Raw genomic sequence first — 19,922 nt, forward strand, 5'->3', positions numbered from 1 at the left:
ACAGACGCCTGCATGATAATCCCAATCTGTGGCCATTAGTGCACTGAGAGAACGAGTGAGGAGAGGGTTCAACAGAGAGAGAGAGAGACAGAGACAGGGGGGTGTGTGTGTGTGCCTGGACAGAGATGCACACAGAGGAAAAAGAACGAGAGAGAGAGGGAGAGCTTTTAAGGGATTTGGCAGTGATTTGTAGAATCTCACTGCTGTAATGTTGCACTTTTTCATCACTTTTCCCAGACTCTGCCATGATACTATACCCTAAAGCCTCAAAAGTCAGTGTTTTCCTTTTGTCTTTATAAATCACAATTACTTCTTTTCAAACCATTGTTTTTACTGTGTTGTGGTTATTTTTGGGAGTGTACAGCGGCTGTCTGAGATGATAGAGGATTTACCTTGGGTGAGGAGAGCTCTGCCTCTAGATATATAATCACATTCTGGACCATGGACAGAGGCCTGTGTGGAAGAGCTCATGTCATGGATAAAATAAAGACTGGTCGATGAAGAATGGGCAGGTAAGCAGCGCCTTTACACGAAGGAATTCCTCTACTTGCATCATTCCTGTGATGGTATTTTCAAAGGGGAAAATTTGTCTGCAATGGTTGTGGTATTTATGCAGCTTATATTTGATTCACATTGTGCTCTTATAGATTTTGAGAATATTTTTCAAGTATTTTACATGAATTAAACTTCACACTCAGTGCAGAAAAATAGATGCAGCATCACAAATGTGAGTTTAAGTTTTAATAATATGTACATATTGCAGTTTGAAAGAATAAAAATATGTAAGCAGGCAAACGTATTATTTAGGTTTAATTCATGTTAGACGTTTGAATTCAATACCAAGATTTTAACAAAATGAAGTTGCCTCATAAATATTTTCTAGCGTCCAAATTCTGCCTTGAAACAACAAATATATTTACACTCATAACATGTTTACACTCTGTGGGTTCTTTAAGCTCAGTTGATCACTGATCCTCATGAAGATATAATTAACCTGCCCCAGCTTTTGGAGCATGAAATGCTGCAAAGGTTCAGTTGATGTTTTCTGTTTTGCAAAATTTATAATGTTTTCCATCACTGCCTCTCGGCTCTCTGTGATAAAAGCTTCCAATATTCACTCTGTGTCATCCTGCATGCTGCCTAAAATGTTCTCTTCAGCCATAGCTTTTCTCAAAGTGTGTACATTTAGCCTATATTTTGTCTTTTCCTATGTTTTCTTTGTTCTGATTCTATTCACCAAAACAGATGTCGGACTACAGGTGCGGTTCAACAAAAATTCTGGAGGTCCAACTGCATCTATGAACTGAGAAGGGTTTCCTGATAAGGGAATTGTTTTAAGCACCGACCTTATCAACTCCACAGACCCATTGGCAGGTCTACAATTACAATATCATGTTATGCATAGATGCAATGTTCAAACCTAAATAAACGTTTTAAAAGCTTGAAAAGCTGCAAAATCGTTCAAATCTTTCTTTCACCAAGTGATTTACTGTTATATACCTTCAGTGGTGTGTCAAAACCAAACAAAAATACAAAAAATAATGTAATGTGGTCAAATTGTGGAAAACATTTTTTACCTGACTTTAAAACTCCTAAGAGTAAACTTAAAAGGGATATTGATAAAGGTTCAATAGGGTAAACAGCACTGGCAGTTTGTAGCAATCTTCTTCTCAGTAAAAAGACTGGGACCACTGAAATGATACTGAATTATGATGAGAAGATGATCCGAACCCTAAAGCCCCCTCTGTAACTGTCCCTAGGTGTCAAAGGTAGAGGGAGTGGCCTGGTGCTGTCAGTACCTCTGCTGGTCATCATCATGACATCAGAGGCTCGCTCATCGCATCAGTGCTCCTGGCTCGGTTCACCATCCGGATACAGGACATGGTCTGGGCTGCTGTGGGTGCTGCTGGTGGCTATCAGCCCGGTCTCGTGGGCCCAGCAGGGCACCCAGCCCCAGTCCATCAAAATTGAGGGCGACATCACCCTGGGCGGGCTGTTCCCGGTGCACTCTCGAGGGCCTGCCGGGGTGCCCTGCGGGGAGATTAAGAGAGAAAAGGGGATCCACCGACTGGAGGCCATGCTGTATGCCATGGACCAGATCAACAGCGACCCGGACCTGCTGCCTAACATCACTCTGGGGGCCCGGATCCTGGACACCTGCTCCAGAGACACCTACGCCCTGGAGCAGTCACTCACTTTTGTCCAGGCCCTCATCCAGAAGGACACCTCAGATGTTCGCTGCTCAAATGGAGAGCCTCCCATCATCCCCAAACCCGAGCGGGTGGTTGGGGTGATTGGAGCATCTGGCAGCTCGGTGTCCATCATGGTGGCCAACGTGCTCAGACTGTTCGCGGTGAGCTTTCTTTTACTAACTCTCTTCATTAAACACTGAAATGGCAAGAATATTTGGGGCAGACCCTCTTTTCAGTAAAGTAAGCTGATGAGGTGAAACCCAGCTGAAAGCCATTATCCCTCACTGATTTCTCTTTTTTAATCTATTCACAGGAGAAAACAGCCACATTAGTTGAGCAGTAGTTCCCAACCTGGGGATCGGGATCCCTCATTGGGCCCCAAGATCATTTTGAGGGATCCCAAAGATGATTAAAGGGATTGTAAAGAAACCAAACAAAGCAAAAACTAACAAATTAGGTTATTTTTTTCTGACTTTTCTCCAATTTTCTATGAATTACTGCATACTTTCACCTCATTAGGCCTCTAAAAATCCTCCAAATAAGACAATTTAAGGGGGGGGGGGGATCCCTTTTTCGGTTAAACAGCCGCCAGCTCATGTCCACACTAAGGCCATTACATCTGATTAGTGATTAGGAAAAAGATTAGGAATCACTGACTAAGAGAATGATTTTCAAGCTGGGAGTCAGCTGAGACTGTGCCGAAGTGGGTGCAACTATCAGTATCTTGTAACGTATTTCAGTGAGCAGCTGTGCTCAGAAAGAGGACCACAACACACACACTTTTGAAGTTGACTTATGGCTCAAACTAGCACAACTTCTGTTTTCTCTGACTGAACTTATCAACTTATCTCTGCTTGTTTGTACCGTTAAATTAGCTGACAACAGATCTAGTTAAGAGGTAAAGGTGCACATGTAGGCCTTATTCATTTTACTCTAAGACCACTCTCAGATGATGAATGGCGTACTTGGTCGTCATTGAGTTTTGGTATTGTTTTGTCTATTTCTGCAGCATGAAAGTGGTTCAGTTCAGTTGCAGTTCAGTTAAGGATTTTACAAACCTAATTCAGAGTACTCCTCACATTTAATAACATCGTCTCATTCTGGTTGGATACTTGGATTGATAATATTGCACATAACATTATATTATATTGCTGCTGTACAGACACACATTCAACTTGATACGAGTTTGAAACAAGTCATTTAAGAAGCCTGAATAATTTGGACGAGTTTCTGTATTGATGGTAGGTACACTTGACAGGATTGTGAATCCATTGTCATGGGTGGCCTCTGCAGGCTAATCCATGTTACGTGTTCAGTGTACAGTTGCTTTTTGACGGATGATTGACCTTTGATAATTGATTACACTGCTTATGGCGATGATGGGACACTGAGTCTGTGTAAACCCCACATTACGTCATGTTCTCATCGACTGACTGACAGAGTCTGCCAGAAACCTAGAAATGTCTAAAAATAAACACCAGCCTGAGTCAAATTGGCCAAATTTATTTTCCAAAAAAATGTCATTTCTACTGGCTTGGACGCTACATGTTGCAGCATTCTTTAGACGAGGATGTTGAGTTGAGAGCCAAGGAGGGGAAGCTTGTATACAGGGCAGATGTTAACTACAGAATTATAGATCCCAACCTCCACTAAGCCCCTCTCAGCAGCTCAGGACCCTGGGCTGAAAATAGAGCATCAGGGCAGCGGGATGACATTGGTTCAAACAGTAACTTGTGGCCGGTGTGGAGTAGATTTAGCTAAATGATGTGTTTCTGCCTACTGTCCATATGTGCTGCTCTCCGGACTGCGGATGCTTCCGACTGATGCTCTTAGCTCTTAGCCAGAGCCGGAGATGTTTCAGCATCTATCACTGACAGTTATTCCTTTGGTTTCGCAGCAAGTTAAATGTGAGAATTTGCTACTTTTCTGTTTTACATCTCTGGAAATGCAATATCTGTCGGTTTTGGACCTCTGCCCCGACCACATTAACCATACTGATGATACACTTTGGTCTCTTGGAAATTTTAAGGGAAATTTTGTACGACTTTTTTTTTGACATTTTATAGCCTAAACGCTTAATCAGTTAATCGAAAAGGTACTCGATAGATTAACCGAGAGGGAAAATAGTGATTAGTTGCTTCCCAATTCCTAATAATCCCCTTTAATTTTGTATCATCTAGTATTTCAACGCACTGTCCATAATTCCAATCCCAGCAAATGCACAGTTAAATCAGTTAAATGTTATTTTCTTTTACCTTAATAATTCAAGTTTGCAGTAAGGTAATAAAAATATATTAATCAGAAAACACTCCTGACCCTCTTGGAATGCATGCACATCCGTCCATTCTCTAGTAACTCATTCTTGAGGATTATAAAAATACATGCATCTAAAATCCATGCTTTTCACAATCTCTTTATCTTGTGCCCCAGCAGAAGTCTGTTCAGTGTTTAGTAAAGTTTAAGTGCAACGTTATGTCAGTGCTAATCTACATTCACATTGCCTTGGGTTGGCTCCATGAATACTGTGAACAGTTTCAATCACCTACTGAACGTGAGAGGACTTCAGCAGGACTGGACTGTAACAGGATACTTCCTGTGTTACTGATACGGCTCATTGATTTTAGAGAGCAAATTGGTGCAGATGCTTCTGTGGGATTAATTTTGAGAGGATTATGTGTTGTCTTGTTCATTACAAATTTGCATGCAAACCTTTGAATCACTCTGCTGACTCAGACTCTTCTGGACACTGATGTCATATGTCTCTCACTTACACGCTTACATGCAGCTGTAGAAGAGTTCTGTCTCGGAGAAAGTTCAACCCTGGTCGAAGGTGTGCTCTGTAATATGGAGGATGTCCAGTACATTTGATCACGATGTGGTTAACACAGAGCAGCAAATTTAGCTGCATGTGGCAATCAGAATTAAATATATTGTATGGCTTACAGCTGAGAAATGCTAACCTTTTTCTAGTCTCTTGATCTCTGTCTCTCCGTCTGTGCTTAACATAATTTGACTAAAACCCCTATAATCCTTCCAGATAATCTGTGAAATGGTTCTCTCGCTCCTCTCTCCTTCTCCCTTCACTACCCCTTGTGTCTACCTTTTTCTCCTCGTCCCCTCCAGAGGACCCAACGTTAAGCCACGCCGGGGGACCAGCATTAGCAGGGTCAGGGTTGATGCCGTCGACATAAACTGTGTCATTAAAGAAGTAGCACACCAGTAAATTAATCTTCTCATCTATTTTTTTCCCCAAAACAAATGCTTTTACAGCTGTGGCTCCTACCATCTGTATTTCACTGTGGCGTTGGCTATATCTTCAGCACAAGCCATCTCTGAGCAGATCGCACTGTGAAATTGCCTCAGTTCTGAGAATTACTGAGAACACAGGCTGTCCAGGAGATGAACTTTCTATGATAGTCCAATTTTGGGATTTGAATGCACTACAACTTCTCATTATTAATGTGGAAGGCCTACATTTAGACACTGTTAAAGGTTTTGTCTGTGAGTAAGTGGTTCATCATCCTCTGACATGGTTCACCGCCTCCTCTTGCCCTTCCTTTTACCTTTGAATTCGCTATTGGCCTAATGATCAGCGCTGCTCATGTTTTCCACTTGACCCGACTCTTTCGTCACCACTGACCCACCCGTGTGTCTCAGATCCCTCAGATCAGCTATGCCTCCACTGCCCCGGAGCTAAGCGACAACAGCCGCTACGAGTTCTTCTCCCGTGTGGTGCCTCCTGATTCCTACCAGGCCCAGGCCATGGTGGACATCGTCAAAGCCATGGGCTGGAACTACGTCTCTACGTTGGCCTCTGAGGGGAACTATGGAGAGAGTGGCGTTGATGCCTTCCTCCAGATATCCAGAGAAGCAGGTCGTGTCTCTGGCTGTATGAATGTGAATTCACTGCTCAGACAATAAGGGATTACTCATTTATCAAGCCATGTTGTCCTCACTCATTAAAAAATGGAAATAGGACAGAAAAATCCTTTAATACACAATGACTAACAGGGCAAAGAGAAGAACGCATCATATGGGTTTAAAAGCTCAAATGATATTATGAGGGTTCAGATTTCATATTATCAAAGTTCTGTACAGGCCTATATGGTCGCCTGAGGATGCATCCTAATGACGTTGGTGATCCCCTTACCTTTCCCCTAGTACCACCATGAGATTGACATTTGTGGTTTTGAGTAATATGCTTTGACAACTATTAGATGAATTGCCATTAAATTTGATAAACATTCATGTTCCCATCAGAATTAATTTTAATAACTTCAGTTTACTCCTAAATTGCATTTAGCGCCATCATCAGGTCAAAATCTCAATTTGTCCGTTTAAAATTAGCATTTAGCTGCAAGCACCACCGTGTCATAATACAACCTCAAAAAGCTGCTAGCATGGAAGTTCTTCACCATCCATCCTCCGGGGGAACATGAATATCCACGTTTATGTAATAGCACCCTAATGCTAATCATCCTTTTGATAAATTAATGTACACTTTTTCAGGTTTCAATTATCATACTGATTATTAGAAGTATTATACATATAATTTTTTTTTTTTTTTGCAGTGAGGAGAAAAACAGGAATGTACAGTAATGCTAACATATTTCCAATGTGTCTGACACAGGAGGGCTGTGTATTGCACAGTCCATAAAGATTCCCAGAGAGCCCAGACCAGGGGAGTTTGATAAAATCATCAAAAGACTGATGGAAACCTCCAACGCTCGTGGGGTCATTATTTTTGCCAATGAGGACGACATCAAGTGAGTCAAGCTCTGCTGCATGCCGTATCAGACAAAGGAAATCAGCCAGATAAATAAAATGAAAAAAATCATACTTGGCCGCTAGCAGAGGAATAAAGTACAAAAGTGTGTTATGAAGTATATTCTGTCCTCTTTCAGGCGGGTGTTGCAGGCTGCCAAAAAGGCCAACCTGACAGGACACTTCCTGTTTGTTGGCTCCGACAGCTGGGGGGCCAAAAACTCCCCGATTCAAGACCAGGAGGAGGTGGCTGAGGGCGCCGTCACCATCCTTCCAAAAAGAGCCTCTATTGATGGTAGGGCAACTTATAAAATCAGATTATTACATCTAACATTACATATATATTACATCTTACATCTAAACCAGCTGTGTGCAATAGGAATATCTAAGACAGCCTTTGACATTCGACGTTGATGGATGAGTCTAATACCACTGCACAAATGAAGGAAAGGAGGGACTGACAAGTCTGATAGTGATATTTCCGCTCTGCCGCTAAAGATTGAGTAAAGTGAGCCAAATTCCGTTGTGCAAAAATGGGATTTTTTTTAAACGATTTTAGCACAGTATAATTATTGATACTCCACCATATCAGTCAGAGTGCTGTTATTTCAAAGGATGTGTGACATTTTTATGAAACATGAATGAATTCTGGTTTGTGAAACAATTCAGGGTTTGACCAGTACTTCACTTCAAGATCTCTAGAAAACAACAGGAGAAACATCTGGTTTGCAGAATTCTGGGAGGACGATTTCAAGTGCAAACTAACTCGCCCTGGTATAAAATATGAACCTGGTAGAAGAAAATGTACAGGTATGATACAGTTTAACATACAGGGAAGACCTTGAATATGGAATTTTAAATATTTTCTGTGCCAGCACTTTTTCCTTGTGTGACACTTTTGTTGTCTGCCAGGGGAAGAAAGAATCAGTCGAGACTCTCAGTACGAACAGGAGGGCAAGGTGCAGTTTGTGATTGATGCTGTGTATGCCATGGCCCATGCCTTACACAGCATGCACCTCGACCTCTGCCCTGGCTCCATGGGTGTCTGTGAGAAGATGGACCCTGTGGAAGGACGGATGCTCCTACAATACATTCGCTCTGTCAACTTCAATGGTGAGCTTTCAGCATTTAATCTGTGATTTTTCTCCTTTACCACATAACGTGTGATGATTTAGATTAAAAAGAATTTAATGTCTTTGGCCAAACTAGGCAAGAAACCCTTAGTTATATGAGATTCGTGATGGCAAAACCTTTGCTTTTCCACTGCTGCTCTCTGTCAAAGCAGAAGGTTTGAAAAGAAGCAAATTTAGAAAAGAAAACAGTAGAAGGGAGGTCAGCTTGAAGATGGAAGCCTTGAGATGTTTCTGCTAATGTACCTTCCTACAGAACACAGCACATTTCTTCAAAACACGTCCCCTCCCTAGGGCTGCGTCCTTGCTCTTCCCTATACACAACGCTTCCGCTTTTCATCCTCTTCTTTCATGAAAAAGTCAGCTTGGAATAAGAAAAAAATGTTCTATGAAAGCATCCTATTTACTGTTCTGGATGACCTTGGCTTGTATGGAAGATTTTCCGATTGAGCGCCTGCAGGGACCTGAGAGGAAAATTCATTCAATCGCGTTAGGGCAACAGAGCAGAGTGCACTGAAAGACTGTACGCATGGAGGACTGTCTTCATTAAAGAGAATCCTGCACTCAGCTTTCACATGATTGCACAAGTCTGGAGAAAGCAAACACAAGCTGTACTCATCGCTGTTTGGGTATTTTCCCTGCCACTAAAGATGGGGGCATATCTCCAGCATAGAGAGCTCGAAGTACTCGTCTCCTCTGACTCTATTGCTGTTTTTTTGATAGCGCATGGATCATTAAAACTCTGTCTCAATCAAACAGGCAGCGCAGGAACTGGAGTGATGTTCAATGAGAATGGAGATGCTCCTGGTCGGTATGACATTTTCCAGTACCAACTGTCTAATGTCAGCAACCCTGGTTACCAAGATATCGGACAATGGACAAACCACCTGCGCCTCAATGTAAATATTTGTTTTGGTCCATTTGACTTCTACTAATTGTTGGACTTTTTAAAAATACACTTATTTTCCTTCTTGCGGATAGTTTGATGAGACTGATACCACTCTCATGTCTTTCGGCCAACTATGTAGCTAAAGCCAGCAGCCAGTCTACCAACAGCCCTAAAGATCACTAATAAACATCTAAATATCTTGTTTTCTGATGTGTACAAAAACCAAAGTTTTTAAAGGTCCTAGCAGACAGATTGTGTTACCTTTGGCAAGCGCCAGGCTAGCAGATTTCTCGACTCCAGTCTTTATGCTAAGCTATGCTACGTGTCTGCTAGCTCTAGCTACATAGTTAGCACACAGATATGAGAGTGGTATCTGTCTTCTCAGCTAACTGTATTTCCCAAAATGTCAAACTATGCCTATAAAATGATTGATTTAGCATGTTCCTTCTTCTCATAGATTGTGTTTCCTCTAGTGGCAGAAGTTCTTAGTCTTGTACAAAGTCTTAGCCATTGCTTACTTCAAGTAAATTAAGATAATGCATGTGTTTGTACATCCACCCTAGCCAGAGGAGATGCAGTGGTCAGGTGGTGACCGTAAGATCCCCGAGTCAGTGTGCAGTTTCCCCTGCGAGCCTGGTGAGAGGAAGAAGATGGTGAAGGGTGTGCCCTGCTGCTGGCACTGTGAGCTCTGTGACGGCTACCAGTACCTTCTGGACGAGTTCACCTGTGACATGTGCCCCTTTGACATGAGGCCCTTAAAGAACCGGACGGGCTGCCGGCCCACGCCCATCATCAAGCTGGAGTGGAGCTCTCCTTGGGCCATCATCCCCGTCTTCCTGGCCATCCTGGGCATCCTGGCCACCACTGGAGTCATTGTCACCTTCATCCGCTTCAACGACACGCCCATTGTCCGGGCCTCTGGCAGAGAGCTCAGCTACGTGTTGCTGACGGGCATCTTCCTCATCTACCTCATCACCTTTCTCATGATAGCTGAGCCCAGTGTGGCCGTGTGTGCCTTCCGCAGGCTGCTGCTGGGGCTCGGCATGTGCATCAGCTATGCTGCCATGCTTACCAAGACCAATCGGATCTACCGCATCTTTGAACAGGGCAAAAAGTCGGTCACGCCCCCAAAATTCATCAGCCCCACCTCTCAGCTGATCATCACCTTTATACTCATCTCAGTGCAGGTAAGTGTGCATATTCATCTTTTACATAGATAGCCAGGATACTTTGTACCACTCTAACGCTCCTTTCTCTGCAGTTACTTGGGGTGTTCATCTGGTTTGGTGTGATGCCTCCCCACACCATCATCGACTACGAGGAGCAGAAGCCTCCAAACCCCGAGTTTGCCCGCGGAGTCCTGAAGTGTGACATGTCCGACCTGTCCCTCATCTTATGTCTGAGCTACAGTATTGTACTGATGATCACCTGCACGGTGTATGCCATCAAGAGCAGAGGAGTTCCTGAGACCTTCAATGAGGCCAAGCCCATTGGCTTTACGATGTACACAACCTGCATCATCTGGCTGGCTTTCGTACCCATCTTCTTTGGTACAGCGCAGTCGACTGAGAAGGTGGGAAATTCGACATTTTCACAGGCTTTACAGGTTCTATTATTGGGATTGACCTCCAGATTCTTTAAAATGATTTAAATTATAAAGTACATTTTCAGCTCAACTTTATCGCTTGTTCTAGAGCTCTCAACCTAGTCCTAGTGCTTGTCTAGACCTGAAAGTGCTCAAAATGATGGAAAGTTTCAATCCCTACAATTCCATGATAACTGAACAAACTCTTTCTGCTGACGAAGGCCATGTGATATGCTCGAAAACTCTAGGAAAAGTGAGTGGCTTGACCCTGTCTTGAAATTTTTTTCTGTGGGGCTGCAACTAATGATCGTTGGCAATCTTGATTAATCTTAATTGTTGTCTCAATTAATCATTTTGTCCATTCTATAAAATGGCGACCACTACCCTTCACAATTTCCTTAAGCCCAAGTGACGTCCTCATGTTGCTTATTTTGCCCGATCAACGGACCAAAACTCAGATATTCAGTTTACTATCACATAATAAAAATTTAATTGATTATTAAAATAGATGCAGGTTCATTTTCTGTCAGAGGAGTAAATCAGTAAATCATTTTTGCTCTAGTTTTGTCAGCTGCTTCCATGATCAAGAATGAACTGCCAAGCGATTACCTAATATTTAACTGGCCAATAAAAAGATGGATACATTTTTAAAAATCAGCTGATTTAATTTGAAAATAAAAAAAGGAATTTATGAAAAAATGTGTCCAATAATAACTATATAAAAATATTAAGGGAATTTTGAAACAGATTTCTACCTAAAAAATTGTATGTTGATACATTTGACAGTGCTGTTTTTAAAAGAGAAATAAATAGTTGAATTCACAAGTAAAGTAAGTTGAGTTCAGTTTTTGAAGCGGAAATTAAAAGACATTTTTGTTCTTTGTTTATCCTCTATGTACTGTATGTGCTACTCTGGGGTTGTGTTATCCAAACCTTTACATTTCTGCAATGGGATATAACACGTATGTTAATAAACAATTTTTGCATTAAATAATGATTTAATTTGGATAAGTTAATCCATTTGTAGAGGTGTTTGTTAGAACATTAATTTCTTCCTCTTTACAATGGATCCTCAGGATTGACGGAAGTGTTTAAATAATGAATTGAATCAAATTATTCAATTCAAAATAAGACGCACTGGTAGTAAAAGAGTAAATCCCTCAGAAATCTGAGTTTGTTGCCTGTCATTTCATATTTGCTTCCTGCTGTACTCCCAGGACATCCTGCCTCCACTGTACTCAGAGTTTAATTGAGCTTGTGGGCTATTTTCTGCTGTCACAAAGTACGAGACTGTTGGGGGAATATTTGAAAAACAGAGATACGCTTTGACTAATAGAGAGCCGTATTATGAATCACCCAGGCTGAAACAATTAAAGCCCGAGGTGCTTTCAACGTCTTTTCACCTCCTCCGAATGGAACTGATGTGAATTAAGAAAAGGGAGGGAGGGAAAGAAAGGAGGTCAGATGAGCTGAGGGATGGGAAGAGCCCCTCATAGACCAATTCAGCCTACCCATTTAATTAATCATCAGTTAGAAAAAGAGCTAAATATAGACTCTAACTTTTGTCTGGCTCATGAAAATAGCGGCTGTTATCCTCCCATCATGTGTAGGACCACGTGTAGGAGGAGGTGATTTACCTGCTCGACGTCTGTGTGTAGCTATGGAGGAACCATTCACTGATTCTGAGTCAGGTTGTCTGCTCGCCTCCGGCCCGGCACATAAACACGATCCATTTAACTCACAAATCACCACAGCTTGTTTTTGAAAGGGAGAGGTCAATGAGAGAGGGGCAAGATAAAAAGTAAGATGATAATAGAAGTTTTGTTGTGTGGACATCAGCGTGTGAGACAGCAGGATGTGCTGCTGCTGAGGATAGTGTACAATTTATGATTTATTTATGGCACAAATATATCTTATTTATGGCACCTATGTTTTGATTTATTTATGACCTGTACAGTTTGCTTGAATAATGAGTTCATAATTTATTGGAGGCAGATCTCGGGAGAAGTCACTTCTGATTGTTACCGTTGTATTTGCCATAGGACGAAGAGCAGCGAGGAGCAGTCGTGGTCAAAGTCCATAAATAGAGCCTCCTCTCCTGACTACATATACCAGCTCATAAATCATTCAGCAGGGGAAAAACACAGCCGCCTGTGCTTTGAGATGAAAATCGTAAAGACTGCATTGTGACAACCTATGAGATTACATATAGCGTATTTTATTCATCCTGCGTAATGATAGAATCAATTATTAACTGCACACTGATGGATACTTTAGGAAATTTGCTTAAATTAATCGATACTTTGTTCAGTGGTAATAACCACAACTGTATGGCAATTCTTCTGACCTGCCGTTTCTCTGTCACAGATGTTCATCCAGACCACCACCCTGACGGTGTCCATGAGCCTGAGCGCCACTGTGTCCCTGGGCATGCTCTACATCCCCAAGGTGTACGTCATTATCTTCCATCCGGAGCAGAACGTCCAGAAGAGAAAGCGCAGCTTCAAAGCTGTGGTGCAGGCTGCCACTGTGTCCACGCACCTGTCCCAGAAGTCCAACGACAAACAGAACGGAGAGTCCAAGATCGAGCCGGACAGATCACAGTGAAATGAAGCACAATGGGTCCATGTTTCATCACATCACGTAACAAGCCCACAATGAGCCGGTTGATGATCAGTGAAAAGTCAGCATTTACTCTTGTTGTTGACTGGATTTGTTTTTTTTCTTCTCTTCCTTAACTATGGCTTGAAACACCAGCAGAGACGCTCCTGGTTTCGTTTCGCACTTATGTAGATTCCTCAGAACTACTAAACCTGGAATGAAGCACTAAAGGAAACAGAAATGCACCCCCTTAAAATGGACAACTTTTGAGTACGCTTACACGAGGACTGAGAGGATGTTGACCCATCCTGAATGGACTGCAAGCAAAATTATGATTTTTTTTGGATGTCGTATCCACATATACACCTCAAACTGACAAAGAGCCGTTGTTAGTTTTAACTCTCCCTGGGAAATGCTGTTTAGGAAAAAATAAGTTAAGCGCAAATGGCGACCTTTGCCCCACAGGAAGATGTACATTTATGTGGAATCCCTCGGGATCAATGAAATGTTGTTAACTGGCTCTAAAAGCACTGCATGGATTGTGTGTTTTACGTGTACATGAATGTTCTGAAAAAATTGTTTGTATGGGGTATCGTGACTTTTTCTTCTGATTGCACTGGAAGGAAGTAGCTTTTAAAATGCACCACCATGTCAATGTTACTATTTCTAAAAAGAAAATCACTAAAATATGACCACCCGCTGCAGAATCATTCAATATCCAATCTCTAATACAACAAAACAATCGACTTAAATTAGTGTTATGTATAAGATCAGAGATACAAACTGATTTTCACTCTGGAAAATGTTAATTCATGGGTGAAAACAGGATACAAGTAAAAGAACAGGATATTTACCTTCTAACTGGTCCTTTTACTTTTCCTCAGTGGAAAACAATCTTTGGCTTTTCCCCATATTGTTCATCAAAATATCAGCAAATCTGATCAAGGGTCAGTCTGTTTGGCAACATGCCAAAATCCCAGACAAACTGCTGTTATGTCCATGCATGAGAACGTCGTCAGAAAGCTGCACTGCATCACTTATATTTGATTTTGTGCCATGAAAGCTCTTCTATCAAAGCAAATTCCCATTTCTGCAAACTTTATAATACAGCTAGCATGGGGCAACTCCTAAAATTAACAACAGTCCCCTATTTGCCTGTATATTATTTGCAGTGTACTTTTTGTTACTTGATCACGATGTACAACTCAGGTTTTACTGAAGGTGTTTTGACTAACGTTTTTTCTTGAGGATTACCCTCTGTACTGGTGCAGCCTTTTCAATACAAATTGATTCGTGCAGTGCATTATCCCCTCACAGTGCAGGAGGGCTGTGAGATTCATGTCCTCATGTGAGAAAACACTGTACTGCCCTCTGCAGGAGAGCACACCTCAGTGAAATGTTTGTGAATGAAAAGCACAGGCACGAGGGAATTGGTTGTAGACCCCACACAAACCTTAATAAAAAAAATGTTTATTATTTGAGTTGGGTTTACATCGGGCAAGACTATTAAAACTAAAAAAATACCGACATTATATCCACATGTAGGCGTTCATGGAGATGGATTTTAAGTATGTACAAAAAATAATTTTTTTGAGCTTATGGAAAATAGATATGTCAGTGATCATCAAGGACAATGCAGAGCAGAGACATTCGAATGGTTTTGTTTCTTATGCACATACACACACACACACACACACCCACATAAAAACTACAAGAAAAGGCTCCAAAGCAAAGGCTGGGCAACACACAGTCTCCACATACATGTTCATGTCGACACCAACACACACAGACAAAAAAAAAAAAAAATGTACAGCAGGTGTCCTGACGTTACTAAAGGCTCAGCATCAGTTGTCAAGTGGGAGGTCAGTTACTGCTTTTAAATAGAGTTCAATCAGAAAGTCCTGTTTGGTGCTGAGTGGCAGAACCGCTGCCAGGCTGGTTTCTCTGCGCCAGAGCAGCACCAACACGTTACTTCACATGCAGCATCCTGACCTCTGACTCCACTTCAAGGGAAGGGGATGCTGAAATTTACTCCAGGTAGCTGTCCAGAGTCAGGCAAGTTGCAATCTTGGGCGGAGGCCGGGTCACCTTCTTCCTTCTAACCTTCATCATTGGGCGAATCTCTGATAAAGGAGACTGGAGTGGAGCGCTTGGTTAAGGATTGTTGCAGTCGGGTTTACACTGATGTTTTTTTCTGTTCCGCCTTTTATCTTTTTCCATTACTATTCTCTGGCACCTAAAAATGTCCAAAAATAATATAATCCAAATGTATTTTTAATTAAAGCTGCATTATTTTTTCTTTTTGTCAAATGGGATCAGTGGCACAAAGTTAAAACAACACTCAGGTGTAAATTTATATACTGTTACGGGAAATGTGTTAGCAAATACTGTATCTGCCTGTTTGCACATCCAGCAGATACGGAGCAACATTAGCATTCATTTTAGGTTGTTTATGCCAACTGACAAATGTACTTTAAGTCCAGTATTTACTTATCTTTAAACCCCATTTTGATTTTCATCAACTCCGGAGGAAAATAACCTGCTCTTTAGCTGCTAAATTTACGACTAACTTTACCAGCTAGTCGGTTGTGTCTGTCTGCTGTTTGGTTCTGAGCAGGTAGTGTACAGTGGGTCTATCAGAGCTTTTTTGCTGAAAACAGATGAATGCTGCTGCTAAAAAAGGGGTTGATAAGAGGCAAGTTGGGGGCCAAAAGCCAAAACAATGCAGTAAAAGATGCTCATTGTTAATTAGTGCAGCTTTAAATTCTGTTGAATGATAGGTTTGAACGTCCTCAGGCATATTTACGGTGCTATTGCAGTGCACCATAAATAGGGACTTTATTTGGGCTAGTATTCCACTTAAGTATGTGGAATATTAGCCATGGGTTAGTGTATTTGTATTAAACACTAACCCAGTTAAAAAAAACTCTTCTACCAATGATTAACTTAATGATTAAGTAATTCAACTAAAAAAAACATCTAGTAAACACAAATATTCCACAACAGAAAAAAGGATACAGGTTGGATGAATTTGGTTCGTCCTCCCAATCCGTCATAACCAGTTCTCACCTGAAACGAGAAATATTTTCTTTCATCAACCCAATAAAAGAACTACGAAATACGACTTTCAGCAGATGGTTGTGTTGCACGTACAGCTCCCGGCTTCCTCTGAGGGTCCAACATGCTACCAAAAGTCTTCTTTCTGAAGAGGAGGGAGTTCCTCAAAAACAGATCCATGGATCTGTCCTCATCTCGTGCCTGAAGTACAAAAAAAAAAAAACACATTTAATGACTGGCGCTCGCACGCACACGATTTGGAAATGGACCTTAAGAAGTGACTTTCACAAACCTACCTTGGTTAAAGATGAACTTTTCTCATTGTGTTTGGACATGGATGTTCTGAAAAAGTAAAACATTTTACATACAATTTGAGGATACAAAACAAGCAGTATAAGACACACTATGTTATCAACATGTGGCTAACAACTAACCAACTTTAGCTTCCACAACCTCCTTAGAACAGTTAAACACACATGAATGACACAAAACTTACAATGGAGGGTCAAGACGCATCTTCTTGGATGGGACCTGTGTTGGTTTCTTGGCCACATCTTCTGGTGTGGTGATGTCATAGGTCATATTGAGGTCAACGTCCTCGCTATCTGCAGGTTGGTGGAGGCGAGGATGCTTCAACTCCACAGGGGCCGGGCTGACAGGTGAACAGAGAGATACCTCATTGGTAAATCACACAGGGCTTATGTTTTCCTGAAAAATGCATCAAAGTGTGAGGAGATTTTTAGTCCAGTGGCTGGGTGACACACACCTTTCAAAGACGAGCCGGCTGAGGGTTTCGTTTGTCCGTGTCGGCGTGCTCAGTGTCTTCTGAAGAAATTGCACTCTCTTCTTAAGACTCTGTGGAAAGACACGCATGTATGCATCATTAAAAAAAAAAAAAAAAAAACCAAAAGGACTTCTATTATTATAAAACGAAAAGCAAATTTGGTGGATTTGCTTACAGAGATCTCTTTGTCAGCGTTGGCCAGATCATTCTGCAGAGACTTCATGTCCTCTTTGGTCTTATTCGCCTCCATTGAGGCTTTTTGTGACTAAATATAAACGCACACACACACAAAAAAAAACCATAATAAATTTAGAGTTTTCTCATTCATGTCTCGATTCCTTTGGATGCTGATTAGTCACTAACATAAAGTTACCTTGTTGTTTGAGGAGAGCAATTCTCTCTTCAGCTTCTCGCACAGCTCATTTGAAGACTTCAGGTTTCCTTTTAGATTATCATACTCTCTGAAAAAGGAGAGAGGATAAACGTACAGGGAATGAAGACAGGGGAACTGCAGTTATTAGGACTGAGGCTCGAAATGACGTGGTGAGAAAACGAGCTGTCGCTTAGTGACGCCACTGACAGAAACTGGCCTCCTTACTTTTTGAGAGAGATGCAGTAGATGGAGAGCTGCTCCACTGCTGCCTGACTGACACCCATATCTGTGATCATGGAGTCCACCTCTGCTCTCTGACCCTGTAACAACACATCCAGGCTGGAGACAAACCGGCAGTGTTAGTGCACAGTATGAGTATGACTTTTTCTTTACCATGAAACAAGACACGGTACCATGCAGATCTTGCAAGCTGAGGTAAATTAACAATGAATGTCTCTTCTTTGCATGCTTGTGTATCCAAATTACTAATACAGATGATTTTTTCCAACCAACCACTCCAAATTCAACTTATGAACATTTATGCTCATAGACATATCCAAAATACCATACTTTACAATACGGAGGTACTCAAGACCATCTAAAACCCTTTTCACACTTGCAGCATAGTCAATATTGGGATTATCCAAATGGGGCCCTAGAAGCCTATATATGATTATGTGACTGCAGAAACCTTTCAAAAGTTTTCATTTTAATCCTGAGTCTCCGGACCTCCTCCTTGGCAGCCTGAACTTCATTCTGTTGGGTCTCCAAGTATGTCATCTGTTTCTGTGGGACGTCAAAATATTGTGTAACCACATAATAACGGAGACAGTGAGAGTCAGTATAGACAATGCGTTTAAGCCATGAAGAAAAAGACGGCGTACTCTGAGAGCAGAGCAGAGCATCTCCTTTTCCACAATCTCCTTGCGCACACTGTCCAAGTCTCTCCTCTGCTTGTCCACAGTCTCCTTCAAATTGTCCACCACCTTCTGTTTGTCCCGCCAGTCCCGCTCTGCAAATTGAGCAGACCGATAGTTAGCTAACACTGCCTACTTTTAACAATCAAGCGCCACCATAACCCAACATAGTCTCTTACCTTTAGAGCTTAAAAGTGCCTTCATTTTATCGAGCTCATTCTATGGAAGAGAGAAACACAGTGTGAGCAAAAAATATGACCCTAAGTCCAGATGATGTAATGGCAAGGAGGACTATCTGTGGCATCAGTCTGAGTAAAAGATTATCTCCGGCACCTTTTCTCAAACAATCTCTCACTATAAAGGTGTTGGAAGTGTGGTACCTGCAAGCTCTCTGGGTCCGCTGTGGCCTCTCCCTCTCCGGCAATGTCAAAGTAGAGCCTGTTGATAATGTGTCGGGTGCTGACCTACACACAGAGCAGCGCAGCACTTAGGTTTATGTTCCCCCCCCCGTTTGGCAGGTTGGGTCAGTCTGAGGTAAGACGCACTAGCGATTTCTGGGAGAGTAAGCTACTGTACCTGTTTCCTACACTGTGGGCAGGTTTTCGTGGGGGCTGTCTGGAACCACTGGAGAAGACTGAGAGGAGACGGGGAGGGGGATCAATTAGCCGGGGTTAAAGTGCGTCGGAAAAGAGAGTGCTGTTAAAGACGTGACTTTCTTTATCAAGTTACCATTCGTAGTGGAAAGTGTGTCCGCAGTGGATGGCAGCGACATCCTTGGAGTGATCGAAGAAATCGGAGCAAATTGTACAATATGCTCGGATAGGCATCGTAATGTCACAAAGATCATCCTGTAATGAATACAGAAAACCAAATTAAATAAACTACACACTTAACGCTCAAACATCGTTATATGCTCTCTAACCATACGTGTGTTCGTAACGTTACATAAAAGTACTCGGCTACAGCTCTAAAGGCAACGATAGTGGCCCGTAACTTACAGCTACGCTAGTTAGCTAAACGTAATGCTAACGTTAGACTTCTCTACAGCCGCCATACGTACCAAACGAAGACGTTAAGTTACTGCGCAGATCTTCTTTATAAGGTGAAACATCCCCAATCTTATCCGCAGTGTGTAATTTTAACCCAGTTAAAGCGATAGTCTGGGACAGAACCTCGCTAGCTAGCACAAACACAATACATCGCTGCTCCGTTTCCCCGCTGCACGTTCAAACACAAGCGCCGCCCCTAGCGCGGCGTTCAGGTGCAGCCACATTTCCTCCAACATGTCAGCTTTGTCGTTCACTTTTCGTTACACTATGAGGAATTTTGTGACGATACGTTTTTTCAAGGGTCACAACAAACCCTTTATTCAGAAACTAATTACATTTTCATTAGAGTAGCTAACATTTAGCAGGGACTGACATATTTATCACGATTCATTTGCTAGAAATAAAATTTAGTTTCCATCCCTATATATCTCACACATGCACACTCACTATGAAGGGATATATGAAAGAAGAAAACAGTTTTATAGATATTTAATTTTTTTTTTTTTTTTTACAATTTCGTAATTAATTCCAACGGCATTGTCATTTTCAGACCAAAGAGAATTTTTTTCCCTGGGTTCCGT

General features: G+C 41.8%; 2 protein-coding genes across 3 annotated transcripts; one reads left to right on the top strand and one right to left on the bottom strand.

The window, feature by feature from the left end:
• The first annotated feature begins 1,789 nt into the window (after positions 1–1,789).
• grm6b (glutamate receptor, metabotropic 6b) lies at positions 1,790–13,233 on the top strand. Of its 2 annotated transcripts, none has more exons than XM_040159789.1 (10): positions 1,790–2,353; positions 5,850–6,066; positions 6,823–6,958; positions 7,097–7,251; positions 7,626–7,766; positions 7,869–8,069; positions 8,846–8,985; positions 9,539–10,162; positions 10,237–10,548; positions 12,928–13,233. In XM_040159789.1, the coding sequence occupies exons 1-10, from the start codon at positions 1,817–1,819 to the stop codon at positions 13,165–13,167; spliced, it is 2,703 nt and encodes a 900-aa protein (XP_040015723.1). In that variant the 5' UTR covers positions 1,790–1,816; the 3' UTR covers positions 13,168–13,233. The 2 variants fall into 2 exon arrangements, with proteins under 2 accessions (XP_040015723.1, XP_040015722.1); XM_040159788.1 differs by having other exon boundaries at positions 1,817–2,353; positions 5,850–6,069.
• A 1,378-nt stretch (positions 13,234–14,611) lies between these two features.
• LOC120782916 (TRAF-interacting protein) lies at positions 14,612–19,564 on the bottom strand. The gene is made up of 16 exons (XM_040115475.1): positions 19,353–19,564; positions 19,022–19,140; positions 18,869–18,926; positions 18,673–18,756; positions 18,472–18,511; positions 18,260–18,387; positions 18,067–18,161; positions 17,601–17,714; positions 17,376–17,463; positions 17,178–17,267; positions 16,985–17,073; positions 16,715–16,870; positions 16,515–16,560; positions 16,315–16,419; positions 16,180–16,230; positions 14,612–15,297 (listed from the first exon to the last, which is right to left on the bottom strand). Exons 2-16 carry the CDS (start codon positions 19,117–19,119, stop codon positions 15,190–15,192), a joined length of 1,350 nt encoding a protein of 449 aa, XP_039971409.1. The 5' UTR covers positions 19,120–19,140; positions 19,353–19,564; the 3' UTR covers positions 14,612–15,189.
• Positions 19,565–19,922: the final 358 nt, after the last annotated feature.

This window comes from Xiphias gladius, chromosome 21 (genome assembly GCF_016859285.1).
Source record: "Xiphias gladius isolate SHS-SW01 ecotype Sanya breed wild chromosome 21, ASM1685928v1, whole genome shotgun sequence".
In the NCBI taxonomy this organism is placed as follows: Eukaryota; Metazoa; Chordata; class Actinopteri; order Istiophoriformes; family Xiphiidae; genus Xiphias; species Xiphias gladius.

What these genes read in the sequence shown, in the direction of transcription:
- grm6b (XM_040159788.1), top strand. Translation starts at nt 1,817, where the DNA reads ATGACATCAGAGGCTCGCTCATCGCATCAGTGCTCCTGGCTCGGTTCA. An exon ending in GATATCCAGAGAAGCAGGTC is followed by an intron (nt 6,070 to 6,822) that starts GTGTCTCTGGCT and finishes TGTCTGACACAG; the next exon opens with GAGGGCTGTGTATTGCACAG. An exon ending in TCGCTCTGTCAACTTCAATG is followed by an intron (nt 8,070 to 8,845) that starts GTGAGCTTTCAG and finishes TCAATCAAACAG; the next exon opens with GCAGCGCAGGAACTGGAGTG.
- LOC120782916 (XM_040115475.1), bottom strand. Translation starts at nt 19,119, where the DNA reads ATGCCTATCCGAGCATATTGTACAATTTGCTCCGATTTCTTCGATCAC. An exon ending in GCCCACAGTGTAGGAAACAG is followed by an intron (nt 18,757 to 18,868) that starts GTACAGTAGCTT and finishes CTCTGTGTGTAG; the next exon opens with GTCAGCACCCGACACATTAT. An exon ending in TGCTCTCCTCAAACAACAAG is followed by an intron (nt 17,268 to 17,375) that starts GTAACTTTATGT and finishes GTTTATATTTAG; the next exon opens with TCACAAAAAGCCTCAATGGA.